This window comes from Canis lupus, chromosome 2 (assembly GCF_048164855.1).
Source record: "Canis lupus baileyi chromosome 2, mCanLup2.hap1, whole genome shotgun sequence".
Lineage (NCBI taxonomy): Eukaryota > Metazoa > Chordata > Mammalia > Carnivora > Canidae > Canis > Canis lupus.
Window position 1 is genome coordinate 1,387,131 of NC_132839.1, and position 16,849 is coordinate 1,403,979.

At 38.1% G+C, this 16,849-nt stretch overlaps 1 protein-coding gene across 11 annotated transcripts in view; it reads right to left on the bottom strand.

Moving 5' to 3' along the window:
* APC (APC regulator of WNT signaling pathway) overlaps positions 1-16,849 on the bottom strand; it is a 128,177-nt gene that overhangs the window by 25,226 nt on the left and 86,102 nt on the right. For all 11 annotated transcript variants that reach the window (XM_072787822.1, XM_072787813.1, XM_072787757.1 and 8 more), the window contains one exon: positions 12,067-12,171. In XM_072787822.1, coding sequence (XP_072643923.1) covers positions 12,067-12,171 — 105 coding nt within the window. The remainder of the gene's footprint in view (positions 1-12,066; positions 12,172-16,849) is intronic.

Below are 16,849 nucleotides of genomic sequence, written 5' to 3' on the forward strand. Positions count from 1 at the left end.
CCTGAAGAAAAGGAGATTTATTACAAAAGATAGTTAAATACAGTGTGGAAGTAACTAAATACTGAAGAAATTCTAAGACTGGTATTTCTTCACAGATCAAAAGACATGAAAGCACATTCAGTTAAAGATAAATTTATTGATAGAAAGCTTTATTAATGAATGAAATGCTCTAAACTACCACAAAACTAACTAGGGATACAGTATAGCCCAAGTTCTCCAGAAGCTCACAGTACAGAAAGGTCTGTTTAAAACTTCCTTTAAAATTAGAGAAAGACATGAAATAAATAAATAATTGCAGTGGGATATGATAAGCATCATGATAGAAAAATGTATAAAATACTGAGGGGAAAAAATAATAAAATATTGGAGGAAAACAGGAAGACACTATTAAAGGCTGCATAAAGGAGCGCCTGGGGGCTCAGTCAGCTAAGCGTCTGTCTGCCTTCAGCTCAGGTCACGATCCCAGGGTCCTGGGATGGAGCCCCCCATTGGGCTCCCTGCTCAGCAGGAACCTGCTTCTCCCTCTCCCTCTGTCTGTGCTCTCTGTCAAATAAATACATTTTAAAGTAAATAAATACAGGCTGGATTAAATATGTAACATTCAGGGTAGGCCTTGAATTTTCCTAAGGTAGGAGACAAATGGAACAGTCTGCGTAAAGGTAGAAGTATGGCCAACACGAAGTGCTTAATTGGACAGAACACAAGGTGTATGGTGGGAGATAAAGGTTGCGTTACATTATTAACACAGGAGTCATTTTAAAGATGTTGCTTTCAAGCTGTGGGTGTTGCTTTCTGCAGGAGGATGGCACAACCTGACTTATACCTTTTTAAATTCATTTTTTAAATTTATTAAATTTTACTAGATTACTAGATTATTAAATCAAGAGTTGCATGCTCTTCTGACTGAAACAGCCAGACAACCACAGAATTACCTCTTTAAAAGAGTGTAAAAGACAGGATGGAGAGATCACAGGTGTGAAATCAGGACATGGGTACTTTCAATAGCTGAACAGTCATGAGGGCACAAAGTAAAGAAGTGAGAACAGGGAACTGGGGATACCCTATATTTAGAGAGCAGAGTCAATTGGTTTGCTAACTGACCAGATATGAGTCAAGAGATGCTGGGAGCCTAGCGCAACTTGGAGGCACTGAACTTGGATAAATGGGTGGATAATGCAGGTATTAATCAGTGTGGAAACTGAGATAGTCATTCAATATACTAACACCCTGTAAAAATACTCAAGGGGCATCTGAAAATACAACTCTGGACAAGAGTAGGGGATACACATAAATATGTGAGACCTATCAAAATATAGGCTGTAGCTAAAGCCATTCGTTCATGATTAAGAATAAGGATTATAAGAATAACATTAAACTAGAAAGCAGTATTGGCAGGTATTCTATTGAAATTCTTAATCTTTTAAAAGGAGAAGAATGTCAACTCTTTGAGGACAGAAACTTTATCCTGTTCACTGCTGTATTCTCAGTACCAAGGACAGTTATAAGTTGACAGTGGGCATCAGCAAACTATTTGTTGAGTTATGAAGAGGAGCTAGCTAAAGTCTAAGAGTATCTGGGGAGGGGACACCTTGGCCGGTTCTTTCACCTGTAGCTGCTCTGGCTAATGTGAGAAGAGGGTGTGGCAAAGAGAAAACCATGATGGGAAACACAGGTTTGAGGACTGTACATTGTTTATCTCCACCCTGGAAGGTACAAAGAGTTGGAGTAAGTCAGTATTTCTGAATTTTGGAACCAACACACCTTGCAATTTCCTTTGTGTATAAAGTTTTTTTGTGATGTTAAAAACTTCCTTGTTAGCTAGCAACCTTAACTGTTTGTGTGCTAATTTCTACTGGTAGACAACACAGAAAATTGTTAATGATCATTTCTAAGTGACTAGTCAAGATTGTAATAAGTAACAGTTCAATGTTCATACAGAGACTTTGGAATTTGTTATAAAAAGTCCTTAAATATGTAATACTCTAAAGCTCATTTTTCAAAGGCCTGCTGCTACAGGCCTCATAATAAGCCAAGGTTAAGCTTTTATGACTAGTCCACAAAAGCTATTTTAGACTATCATTCATAATAATGTTTTTAAAAGAAAATTACATTTGTAAATGTAGTCTTAAAAAAAAGAAGGTGTAAGACTCATTCAATTCTATTCTTAAAACGGGTACATTTTCTTGTACGTTAAACTTCCCTCAACAAAGTTGACTTTAAGAAGTCCCAACTTGAGGAGCACCTGGGTGGCTCAGCGGTTGAGCATGTGCCTTTGGCTCAAGGCATGATCCCGGGGTTCCGGGATCCAGTCCCACATGGGCCTCCCCGCGGGAAGCCTGCCTCTCTCTCATGAATAAATAAATAACATTAAAAAAAAGTCCCAGCTTGAGTGGGCTTTGTCTCACCATATAAAAGCATGAAGACCCACTTATTCACACCCACATAGGGAAATCTAGGGTTGGAATAAGAATACCAGTAGAGTCCCAGAGGGGCCCCTTTCCCGTCTCTACTCCCCATTGGAGGTTAGATGCTTTATGTTGATGAGCCCTTTAGGGATACTTCTCAATGTGGAGCAGCTGGTAAACACTCCTGAGGGCAGGGAGAAGGGGCAGAAGAGAGTCATCCTGCATTTCTTTCTACTGCTGCCAGCTACGGGGTGCTTTTATAATGGCTTTTCAATTCATAAACAAGTATTTATGAACTTCTGCTACTTTCTGGGTACAGCACTAGTCCTTAAGGACATAACTGGGAGAGACATTCCTGCCCTCACTGCCTAGAGCCTCTAGACGAGGAGCAGACGTAGATGCAGAGTGAAGGGCCTGGGCAGAGGCTGCGTGAATACACAGAAAGCAAATACATACTCGCTCTTGTGAGTCCAGTGAGGGCTTCCTAGAAAAGGTGATGCACGTATTGCACGCTTCCGGAAGAAAGTTTGTGTAATGCAACTTTGCTTCCTGAGCAGCAAGTGGCAGCGAGTGGATCTGCCATTGCTCTGAACGGCGTCAATGAGCACCTGTGCTCTATCTTGATTTATTTTGTGCATCTGTGAGCAAGATGTGTCCTAAGATATCAGAAAAGCCTGAGAGATTATTTTTTTAGGTCTAGGAATGCTTGAAATTTTTTTCATACAAATAAATGGTAACTGCTTCTTTGGTTTAGGCTATTTTGCCTTAGGAACACTACTTTTAGTTAAAGGGGAGTCCTATGTCTGATTTTGGACTTGAACCATGAGGAGTTTAGCCAATAAAAAAAGGAGGGGCAGCCCAAGGCAGAAGCATCAAGCAAAGGTAAGAAAGAATATGGTGTGCGATGGCAGGGGTGGAAGGGGGGGGACAAAACTGCAAATAAATTTGGAAACAAATAGCTTACTCCAGTTGTAATAAAGAGGATGGATTTGAGGGACCAAGACTCAGGACCAAGACTCAATCCCAATAGTCAGGGATTTTTTTTTTTTTTTTTAGATTTTAAATTCAGGCAAGGGGGTACACCTGGGTTGCTCAGCGGTTTAGCACCTGCCTTCAGCTCATGGTGTGATCCTGGAGACCCAGGATCGAGTCCCACATCAGGCTCCCTGCATGGAGCCTGCTTCTCCCTCTGCCTGGGTCTCTACCTCTCTCTCTCTCTCTCTCTCTCTCTCGATCTCTCATGAATAAATAAACCTTTAAAAAATAATTAATTAATTAATTCAGGCAAGGGGCCTTTTTTGGTCTACAAGAAAAGATGAATAACTCCTTATCCTGAAGCAAACATACTATTTTGAGGCTATCTGATGTTTGTGGTAGGCAGGCTGTAGGAGAACCCCCGATGATCCCTGTCTCCTGGCAGTCATGCCCTTATGTAATATAATCCCCTCATTTTGAGTATGGGCTGGATTTAGGGACTGTATTCCAGCGAAGAGAATGCTGCAGGTGAGAAGTCATTCCAAGATAAGGTTACAAAGACCGTGGCTTCCATCGTGAGTACTCTCTCTCGTTCTCTCAGCTACTATGTTGTGAACTGCTCCATGGTCAGGCACAAGTGGCAAGGAGCTGATTTCTCTGGCCAACAACCAATGAGGACATGAGGCCTGCCGACACCATGTGGATGAGCTCAGAAGCAGATCGTCCTAGTCAACCCTTAAAAATGACTGTGCTCTGAGCCAATGCCATGACCATAGCCTGATGAGAGTCCCTGAATCAGAAGCACTCAGCTAGGCTGCACCAGGATTCCTGACCTACAGAAACAACAATAAACATCTGCTGTTTTAAGCTACTACACTTGTAGCTAACTAACACCGTTTGAAACAAAACAGAAAGAAGGGACTAAATTACAAAACAAGTGAAAACCTCCTTCTATAATACAACATGTCCCTGACATTCATTTCAATGTAGACATCAAATTACCTTTAAGCTTCAATCTTAGTATCTTCCTGTACAGAAAGAAATCAGCTCTTTGATTTTGGAACACCTCCTCTTCTTCCAATCTATCTAGCTAGAAATTCAGATGCATTTATTATAAAGAGATACCAAGAGAACATTCCAGTACATACATGACCTATAACCCTAAAACTTGGGCCTTGAGAATCTTCCCTGGGCCCTTTTATTACTAGACCTGTGCCAACATCTTTCAGAGTGACTTAGAGATGATAACCCATAAGAAATGGTAACTTTCTATGAAGTGTTTTCTACCCAACTCACGGGTAAATTCTGAAGAAACTTAAGTGTGATTAACTCTCTCACAAACTCAAGACCCATTTAAAGCAGTCGTGTTGCACATCTCTGGAATTGGCCTTGCTCGCTGTTCAAGATGCAAGTGTTCTCTACCTCATTCTCAACTCTCAGCCCTGAAGTGCTTTTCCTCACTGTCTTCTCTCTGCCACCCTTCCTTGGGGAACCCAGATTCCATGCTGCACGAACCCTCAACTTGTCACTTGTTGCTTGTGTTACTCCTGGCCTTACCTGAAACCTGGCTCTCAGGGAAAACCCCTTCTCCCTGCACCTTCTCTCCAATGAGCCATGTACTTTGTAGTGAAAATAAACAAATGTTCTTGCTAATTTTCAATAGCTTTACTCCATGGTTATTCCATCCCACCTGCCTGCAAACACTGTTTTTTCTACACCCTGATAAAGACTGCCGAGCAGTATTTGAGAAATTTGAGCACGTGAGAAAATAACACAACTCTCCAGGATGCTGTGTATTTAACATTTACGGGTACCAATACATTTGGGCCCTTAGATAGTTGAGTTTGGAATTGAAGGGAAGGGTGTATGTGGTGACAACTCTTTATTTTCTGCTTATTCATCCTTAAATCCACTGTCAATATAGACGGGCACTCAAAAGTTCACGAAGGGGGCCCAGAAGGGCTATGCCTGATGGCTGCACTTAGCACAGCTGGGCTCTGCACTCAGCAGGGAATCTGCTCTGGATTCTGTCTTTTCTCCTCCTGCTTACTCACTTTAGAATGTGACTCCAGGGGTTCTATTTCACAGGCAGTGGGAGTCTGAGTTACTGTGAAACCTAGCCTGAGGGGAGGAAAGAAGCAAGCATTTACCCTTTTTTCCTTCCATATAAGTTGTATGTGGAAGTAATCAAATAGTATGCAAGAAATTTCTAATAGAAGTTTCCCAGCTAATTTTGTGCCCCCCTAATGAATTAATAGTTCTGGGCATAAGTTATCAGTTACTCTTAATATCACAAAAAGACAACCAGACATTATGTATTTCCTGATTAAAGACCAAAAGACCACAATGCCACTCTGAAAAAGAACTGCAAACTCAAAACAACAACAACAACAAAAAACCAGTTTGTTCAGAAAACAATTGAAAATCTAAAGCTAATTTTATCTCTAGATCCAAATACCAACTTATAGGAAATACAGGGGATAGAGAAAAATGTCAAACTACACACCACAGAGATGTTACCAGTGAAATCCAGACTATGGAAAATTGTATGAAACAAACAAAATTCAAAATTGGTTCTTCAACAAATAAACATCCAGAAAACAAAAGAGCCAAAAAAGAATCTGTAGACTAAAAGAAACTTGGAGATTTATTAACTAATTCCAAAGCATGAACCCTACCTGGAAAGAGTCAAATAAACTGAAAAATTATGACATTTATGAAACAATTCCAAATTTGAATACTGACTGGATATTGATGCTATTACTGTTAGTTCCTTTGGGAGTGTTGTTATATACTTTTAGTTCTTTTTTTTTTTTTTTTTAAAGTAAGCTCTACACCTAATCTGGAGCTTGAACTCACAACCCCAAGATCAAGTCATGTGGTCAACCAGCTGAACCAGGCACCCCAACAGCTTTGTGTGTATATATATAAAATATATTCTAAAACTTATTTATTTTAGAGAGAGAGCGTGTGCATGCCCACGCATGTGTAGGAGGAGGGGCACAGGGGGACAGAGAATCTAGAGCAGATTCCCTGCTGAGTATGGGAGTGTGGAGCCCATCTTGGGGCTCTATTCTACAACACAGAGATCACAACCTGAGCCAAAATCGTCTGACTCTCAACCAACTGAGCCACCCAGGTGCCCCCCGCCCCGCAGTTATATATTTTTAAAAAGTGTTCTTATCTTTTGGAAATATGGAGTGAAATATTTATGGAAGAACTGATGACAATGTCAGATCATTCTCAAAAATAAAATAGGAGGGCAAAGTAGAATAGGGTATATGAGGATTACTCTATTATTTTATCTGCCTCTGTATATGTTTGAAAAATTTTCATAGCAAAAAGTTTTAAAACACTTATTAGCAGCAAAAGGTTCTCCTATCATTTCATTTCTTTCCCACGCTTGGCTGAACTTCATCACTACTTACTGGCTATCATGAGAGATCTGGTTTTAAACTTTAAATAGAAAAGCTAAGAACTAATTCATAAATGAATTACACATATAGTTATATACTAAGCAAGCAGGGATCTGACCTGTATAATTTATTTCCATCTTTGTCTTTCCATTTAATTTCCAGGGGAGATTAATCACAGACCAAGAAACACTATTTCTAGGGCGCCTGGGTGGCTCAGTCGGTTAAGCATCTGCCTTTGGCTTAGGCCAAGATCCTAGGGTCCTGGAATCGGGCTTCCTGCTCAGCAGAGCATCTGCTTCTCCCTCAACCCCTCTCCCCTGCTCATGCTTTCTCTCTTTCAAATAATTAAAATCTTAGAAAACAAAAACAAAAAAACCCCCACTGCTTCTAGAAGGGATGCCAGATCTTCCATCCAACCAACATCTATTTACTGTTATCAACTATTACCAAGGGACTATGAGGATATGAAAACTAGATGAAATCTTTGTCCTCCTAGAGCTATTGTCTAGTGGGAGTAATCAATATTAAATAATCACGCAAATAAATGTAAAATTGCAAATGTGGTACTCTTCAAAGCGGAATGTTCTAGGACAGTCTATGACAGTGGGATTTGAACTGTTGGAGCCTGTTAGAAAGTCATGCTTAAGTGCAAAGACACCTGAACTGATGTTAATGGAGTGAAACGGGATGAGAAGAGCACTATAAAAGAAGGGACATAGACTGTGCACAGGCTGCAAGAAAGGGAGGGCCAATAAATATCAGGTACTGAAAGGCCAGGGTTGCTGAAGTAGTGAGAGCCAAGTGTGATGTAAAGCCAACAAATTAGGTGGGAGCCAGGTTGTATAGGTCATAATAAAGCACCGTCTTACTCTAAGAGCCAAGGGAAACCAATAAAGTTTTACAAAGAGGGTGATTTACTCTTTGCAAAGATCATTCTGGCAGATTGGATGTAGACAGGAAACCAGGGGAGAGAGGGTGTAGGATGAACTTTCATGTAGCAGTAGTGGCAAGTGCAGCAGGATAGGAGCTTTGCTGGATGCTATTTTGATCCTGAGAAAGTCAGAGACTCATTTTCATTTTTAGTTATTGTCAATGGTTTTAATTTCTGGAGCAAAAAATAAAATAAATGAACAAATCCTAAGAGGCTGTCATGTGTAGAGATCCTATGAAGATAGCTTAAAGGAACCTCGGCTAACTCAATCACAGTCCCCATGGGCATATATCACTTGGCTACATGAGGATTTGGAGCAGCTGTAGTACTGTTTTTCACAGTAACTAAAAGTAACCAATAAATGGCAATAGCAGTGCCATGCAAACACTGATTTGGTGGCAAGGTCTATGGCTGATATTGCCAGACAAAAGTGCTTGTCATGTTTACCATGCAATCTACAGAACTATCAGAATTCACCATTTGCAGAATGAATGAATGCTTGCCTCTGATTCACTATTTTTTTTTAATCATGCACTTATTTTATTTTATTTTATTTATTATGATAGTCACAAAGAGAGAGAGAGAGAGAGAGGCAGAGACACAGGCAGAGGGAGAAGCAGGCTCCATGCACCGGGAGCCCGACGTGGGATTTGATCCCGGGTCTCCAGGATCGCGCCCTTGGCCAAAGGCAGGCGCTAAACCGCTGCGCCACCCAGGGATCCCTCTGATTCACTATTTTTTAATAGATCTCATGCTCATTACAAAAAATTCAAATACATAAAAATGTAAATATGAACATAAAAACAACAAAAATCCTAACAGTTAGAGATAACATTGGTAACATTTTGAACATTCCTCCAGACATTCGTCTATGCACGTACACATGTATACATATGTGTAATATGAAAGAATATTTGTTTTATTTATCTATTTATTTTATTTTTATTTATTTTTTAAAAAGATTCTTATTTATTTATTCATGAGATAGAAAGAGAGACAGACAGACAGAGAGAGAGAGAGAGAGAGAGGCAGAGACACAGAGGGAGAAGCAGGCTCCATGCAGGGAGCCCGACGTGGGACTTGATCCCGGGACTCCAGGATCAGGCCCTGGGCTGAAGGTGGCGCTAAACCATTGAGCCACCAGGCAGCCCAGAATATTTGTTTTAAAGAAAAAAATGTTATGGTGAGCAATGGAAATACAGTTCAGCTTAAATTTTTTTTTTTAAGTAGGCTCCATACCCAGTGTGGAGTCCAACATGGGGCTTGAACTCATGACCCTGAGATCAAGAAGTCAGGGGAGATCAAGAGACAGAAGCTTAGCGGACTGAGCTGCCCCAGCTAATAGGATTTTAAAGAGGAGGACAGGCAATTAAACTTACGATAAGTTGTGCTCAATTCTATGAGAACATAAATAGAGAGTACCTGAGAGCACTGTATCAGTTCTAGGGGAGTGAGGACAAGGAAAATGTCCTGGAAGAAATGGTATTTAAGCTAAGGGGTAAGGATAGGTAGGACACATACAAGTGAACTAAAACAGAGGAGAGTCCCAGGCAGAGCACGTCACGTAGAAAGCCTGAACACACTCGAGGGACCTGAGTGTGATGGGAGTGTGGAGGGTGAGGGAGTGTGAGAAATGTGGGCAAATCATCAGAGAGCAGGCATCAAAGAATCTAGATTTTGTTCTATGGGCACTGAAAGGTTTAAACAACTAAGTTATATGGTGTTTTGGAAGGACCACTCTGATTACAATATGAAAAATATACTAGAAAAGTCAAGGCTGAAATAAAATTAGATCTCTATATAAGCAGAGATATAAATGATCATTTCTAACATTTGTATGGATGTACCATGAAGGCTCTGTGAGGACTTGGACTATCTGTCCTCTTCTATTCTCTATCTCCAGAGTCCAAGACAGCACCCAGCAGATAATATTAACTTGAAAAATAATTATTAGTTATTAAAAATAAGCTATTATGTTTAATGAGTATCTACTATATACCAAGAACCGTGTTAACAGCATATTGTATTTAGTTCTCAGAGCTCTACCATCTTATATTGCTAAAGAGCAAACACTAAAATTCAGTTTTTTTATATTTATATATTTTTTATTGAAGTTTGATTTGTCAAAATATAACACCCAGTGCTCATCCCGTCAAGTCCCCCCCCAATCAGTGCCTGTCACCTAGTCACCCCAACCCCCCGCCCACCTCCCCTCCACTACCCGTTGTTCGTTTCCCAGAGTTAGGAGTCTCTCATGTTCTGTCTCCCTCTCTAATTTTTCCCACTCATAAGATTCAGTGTTTATACTTGTCCAAGATTAGTCTCTTAGCTAGATAGTAGGGGAGTGGGATTAATCCCCATCTACAGGGCCATTTAACCACTTATCCCAGTCAAATGACTGATATTTTAATCAATTACAAACTGATTAATATATTCAAGTTATTTCTAATTTTTGCTATTACAAATAATATGATGAATCTTTCCAAACATGTCTGAAGATTCTTCACCTACTACCCCATAAGCATAAAATTTTAAGATACTGTAATGGTGAACCACAGGGCAGATATAAAATTGCTCTTTGGAAAGCTTCCATTTCAACTAAAAAGAGAATATAGGAATGCCTGTCAACCTACCATTACCAATACTGAATGTCATTGATCTCTGCTTACTCAATGGCATGCAAAAAGAAAAAATATATATCATTTTGGCTGTAGTTTGTATTTACAAATCATTACTAATAAAATTATCACCTTTCCATATGTTTAAAAGTCATTCTATTTTTCCTTTTAGTTCCTGTTCATGTCATGTCATTAGTTTATGTTTTAATGATCTTTAGTTAATTTACAAGCTTCATGTATTTGGAAATGCAACTTTTTCCTTATTATAAATATTTGTAGATAATGAGATCTTAGTTTTTGTTTGTCTTGTAACCTTGCCGTGATTTTAGGATGTACTTAAGTTTTACATTTTTATGTGAAAGCTGCTGATTTTTTCTTTTAAGTTTTCCCACTCACCTCATGATTATAAAAATTCTATCCATATTTTTCTAATCTTTTTATATTTAATAGTTTACATTTTGACATTAAATCTAATCTCAGAATTAATTCTGATGTAAAAAGTGTGATAAGCATTCAATTATTATTTTTTAAATGGATAGCCAGTTTACTGGATCAGTGAGACTTTAAAATACATAATAACTGGGATATGACCCAAAGCATTAATAGTTGGTCTAATCCTAGCAAATAGCTTTTTTCTGTCAAGAACACTTTTTTTTTCTTAGGAAAACATAAACTTCCCAAATAATTCCCTAAAGGTAGAAAAGAAATAACTCAAATATGCTAAATATAATTTCTTTTGCCCCAACTTACCAATCTGTAACCAGAGTTTTCCCCAGTATAATGCTAACTAGTAATACTAAAATGAAATATCTTTTTTAACTCACTAAAATATATTTAAATACTCAACTATGAGACATTTTAAGCTTTAAATTTTAATCCATGCTCTTTTAAAAATATATATTATCATCAAAAATAACCTAGACTCTGCAGTACCGGAATATTTTATATCAATAGTGGGGAAGTTATCTTTAAAAACTTAGTAAAATTCTATTTTAAAAAATCATTTACAACATAAAAATATTGAAAAAAATATGAAGATCAAACACCCCCCAAAAATTCTGTCATATTATGACGCATTCAGATAAAACTTTAACAGAAGACTAATGCAGAAAAACAAGATAACAGTGCTACATTAAAAAAAATCAAGTTGACTTCCACAATTTTGCTAAAAACCATGTGATAATGATTAAACAATCAGGCTATGTCTCTACTTTTTAGGGGCATTAGTATCATTTTTTTCAATTACAAAATTTGGATTTCTAGATTTACATAGCCTTGAAGTACAACAGAAAACAAAAATGATAACAAAGTCCTTATGATCACTTTTAAAAACATAAAAATGTCTTTGCAACGAATGCCTTAGAGAAAGAGCAAATCTGTTCAATGCAAGCAATAATAACTAGGTCAAATCATACATATAACCAAAATGCAGTTTAGCATTTATTTTTCAAAAAGCCCTCTACTCACGCTTATCATTTAAGCCTAAACAGAAACACACAATTTAGAGCTAGAAAACATACTTAGACAATCTGAAAGCATTATTGTTAGATGTAATAAAAATGACACAGCAATCTGGCACTGAACGCTTCTGGAGATAACCACTCAGGACTAAGGAAATTGATAAGATTCACAGATCACTCTGAGGACTATCTCACACCATATTCCTTTAAAAATATTTAAATAGCTAACTAAAAAGAAAACTAATGAGATGATGTATTTACCTGAGCACTACCAGAAGTTGCCATGTTGATTTCTCCCACTCCTTGACCTTCATTCTGCCGCTCAGCTTCATGTGAGCCGGCTTCATGCTTGCTCTGAGATGATCTCTGTTAATACGGAGTTAACATCATTACATACAAAAATGGTGAATGTGGTCTTAACCCACAGCTTTTTTCCTTTCTTGTATTAAAGCTTTGGATGCATCAATTATACAGGTTTACAAAAGCTCGGAGCCGCACTTTATAACCTCCAGCATGGTTGGCAGTTGACTATTTCAGTGAAAGGAAAGTGAAGTGTGTCCCTTGAGCATTAGAGCTGCACAAGACAAAGGATTTCCTGAGACTCACAGAAACACCATCTTCCACCAGCTGTGCTCACATCACTATCAGGGGTATAACCCAACTACAACAAATAATTGTCTCTTTCGCAAGGTCACATGGTTCTGGCATTTAATGGTGTTGCAAATGTAACAGTTAAACCATTACCTAAGCTTACAAATACATTCTGTATATTTATACAAAGAATATATATATATAGATATATATCTATATATCTATATATATATACATCTTCTGCTAATAAAAGTCATATGAAATCAATAAGCTCTCAGATTCTGATATGAATAAAACCAAAAACCCTTTCTAATGTAACCACCATCTGTTATACGAAATGAAAATGATAGATTATATCCAGTGAAAGCAGGCATCTCAGGATAGATTATAACCCAGTATAAAGCAGTCACTCTATAAAAATACCACTGCAGTATCAAAATAGTAAAATAATTTTCCATTATCTTTTATGGAAACACAAATGTGCTTGCTCTAGGAAAATGATACTCAAAAATAAAAGTTACACTTTAAAAAACGTGACATGTTTTATAATGGATAATTAGATTACAAAATGGCTTCCACTGGGACTTCTTTAAACATCAAACTTTCCTAGGCCATTTAAAATGTGACTTAGAAGTTAATTTGTATGCAATATTTCCATCAATAAACTAGTATAAGTTATATATAGGCAAAAATGAAGTAGGCCCAATAATTCAGAAATAGAAGAAAAAACGGTATCATCTGAAAATCACGCTATAAAATTCAACAAATTCAATCAAAGTAGACACATTACAAAATCAATAGACAAAATGAGTTAAAAACCCACTAAAAACACAAAGATTTGAAACAATTAAGGATGTCAATGTAAAAGTAATTACTGAGCATCTGTTATGTTAATTACTTGTACAGCACAGAATACAGTGTTGGCAACATATGACACGGTTCTACATGCTCCTCAAGCTCACAGTCTCATCAGGCATACTATCAAATAATGAGAAAACAGTAAAGTTAAAAAACTTTGACAAGCACACTGAAAAAAAGAGTATAAGGTGCTGTGAGACTATACAAGCAGAGGGGGGATATCACATGACCTAAGAGTTTGGGAAACAGCCCTCTTAGGAAGTGCTGTTTAAACTGAGATCTAGGGGATCCCTGGGTGGCTCAGTGGTTTAGCACCTGCCTTTGGCCCAGGACATGATCCTGGGGACCTGGGATCGAGTCCCGCGTCGAACTCCCTGCATGGAGCCTGCTCCTCCCTCTGCCTGTGTCTCTGCCTCTCTCTCTGTGTGTGTCTCTCAAGAATAAATAAATAAAATCTTAAAAAAATAATAACTAAACTGATATCTAAAGAATAAGAGTTCTGGGAAAAGGGACAAGGTTAGGGGAAGGTTTTAGGTAAACAGATCATATGCAAAGGACCTGGGGTAGGAGGGGGGTGGTGGTTTGTTCTAGTATATCAGAAAAATCATGTTGCAGAGAGTAGAAGAAAAGATGGTAAAAAAAAAAATCTTACTGATTTTGTTGAATTTTAGTGTGATTCTCATAGGTCACTCTTGCCCTCACATAACAAATACCAGACTATTAATGGGAAAAGTTCACGTTAATTGATGTTTTATGGTCAAACTTTAATTTTAAATGTCTAAGCAAGTAAGAAATGTAGAGCAGGCCAGTTTGGAAGCTAATCTATTAATTTAAGCATGAGATGATGGTACTTGAAACTACACAAGCAGCGACAGGGATAAAAGAAGTAGGGACAAAGAGGTAAATCTGAAGGACTTGATATTACTGGATATGGAGAGAAGATCTGGTATCAAGAATTACTCCTACATTCCTTAGCTCACACAACTGAATAATGATGGTGCCACTTGCAAAGAAGATAATACTAAGGAAATGAGGTTTTTTTGGAGGAGACAGCATAGTAAGGACTTAGGAGGAGGAGACCATTAATTATGTTTGAATATGCTGGATTTAAGGTATCTTTGAGACATCTAAGTGGACATGCAGAGAAGGCACATACATTTAGGAGTCTGGAACTCAGGGCTAGAAAAATGCATCTCAGAGCCAACAGTGTATAAAAGGTAAGTGAAGCTATAAGCAAAAACGAGATCATTTAAGTGAAAGATAATACAGATAAAAGAAATAAAGACTTAAGGAATGTGTACAATTAATGTCCAGATAAAAGAACATGGGCCCATAAAAGCTAAAGAGGTAGGAAAAAAGCAAAAAGTGTTACCATAAATTCCAAAAGAAGAATATCTCAAGGAATAATCAGTGTTCGATAACGTAGAAAATGTCAAGATGAAGACTGAAAATATCAATTTAATTAATAACACAGAAGTCATGATGGGAGTAGAGACTATCTGGATTGGTGTGTTTTAAGGGTTAATGGTGGGGAAGAAATACAGACCTGGGAGTCTCGAAACCCACTTTGGGCAGGTGAATGGCAAGAGGATGAGGGAGGTTAGGGGGCAGATGAAGGAACACGGTTGCAGGGAGAGGCAGAATTGAGGAGGGTTCATTTTGTATTTCAAAAGATAAGACATAAGCATGTTTAAATGTCAAGGTAAATGTGTCACTGAAGAGGAAGAAGATAAATTGTGAGGAAAAAAGAGATAAGAGTAAGAAGTTTCTGAAAAGGCAAGAGTTGAAAATCCAAAGCACAGGCAGGAAGGGAAAATGCTTCCTGATAGGAGGGACAGGCAGTTGTGATGACAGGTACCATTTTTCTCTTTGAGGGAGGAAATGGAATTATTAGAGACAGGGAGATTAGTAAAGTCATTTCCAAGGGGAGGAGAATGGGGGACCCACAGAAACACAGTCCTGAAGGATTACCAGGCCTGTTTGATGAAGGATGATGAATATGATAAAGTTAAAAGTCTGTTTCCTATGCACTAATCTCTTGGCATCTACTGACTTATTTAATCCTACCAACCCTGTGCGGTAGGTATTACCATCCCCACTTTGCAGATAAAGAAACTGAGGCAGAGAAGATAAGAATCTGGCTTTAGGTCACATATTTAGTAAATGGCAGAGCCAGAGGTGGGATGGCAAGTCTGACTCCAGGACCCAAACTAATCCCTACCACTTACTATCTTTACTTCTTTCCTCCTCCTTCTTTTCTTCTTTGTTATTTGCTTCCCTTTTCTCTTACTGACCCTAGGCTACAGGCCTGCCTGCACTTTACCATTGTCCAATTTTAGTATCTGTGCTGCTGAAGTGAGCACTCTTTGATGCTAACATCAAAGGCAAAGAAACTGTTGCTGAATCCTATGAAAGAATAATCCTAACTAGCATCCTCATTTCCAGAGTCGCTGTACAACTTGCCAGTTTTCTACCATACGGCTAAAAAAATAATAATAAAAAAAAACTGAGATATTTACATACCACAACATTCACTCATTTTAAGCGTACCAGTTATTTGTAAATGTACCAAGCATCACCACAATCCAGTTTTAGAACATTTTCATCATTTTAATAGGATCCGTTGTGCTCATTTATAGCTAATCCTCATTCCTACTCATATCCCTGGCTTGACTTACTGTCTTTATAAATTTGACTTTTCAAGACATTTCTTATACATGACATATGTGGACTTAGATGTCTGTTTTCTCTTACTTAGCACACTGTTTTTGAGCTTGACCCATGCTACAGTATGCATCACCAATCTGTTCCTTTTTATTGCAGAACAGTGTTTGGTTGTAAAGATATACCACATTGTGTTTAATCATTCACCTGTTGATACACATTTGCATGGTTTCTTCTTTGGGGGCTACTATGAGTAATACTTCTATGAACATTCAAGTTAAAGTCTTCATGTGAACATATGTTTTCACTTCTCTTGGAGAGGCTCCCTGAAGTGGAACTGCTGCGTCACATGGTAACTCTATGTTTAATATCCTTAACTGCGAGACTGTTTTCCAAAGCGATGTACATTTTACATTCCCAGTAGCAACGTATGGTGGCTTCTATTTATCCACATCCTTCAGGGCTTATTATCTGTCTTTATGATCATAGCCATCCTAATGGGTGTAAAGTAGTATCTCACTGTGACTTTGATTTTGATTTCCTGAATGACTAATGATGGTGAGCATATTTTCATTTGCTTACCAGTCCTTCCTGTATGTTTTCTGGTGAAATGTCTATTCAAATCTTTTGCCCATTTTTAAATTGAGCTGTTTCCTTATTAATGAGTTGCAAAAGTACTTTGCATATGATTTTAATAAATATTTCTCACTGGCTTTTTTAAAAAAAAAGATTTATTTACTTATTTGTCTCAAATAAGAGACATGCATGTATGTGTGCACACAAGACAGTGAGAGTGGGAGGAGGGGCAGAGGGAGATAACCTCCAGCAGACTTCCTGCCGAGTGGACCAACAGAGGACTCCATCTCAGGACGTAAGCTAAAATGAAGAGTCAGATGCTTAACTGACTGAGCCATTTGGCTCTCACTGGCTC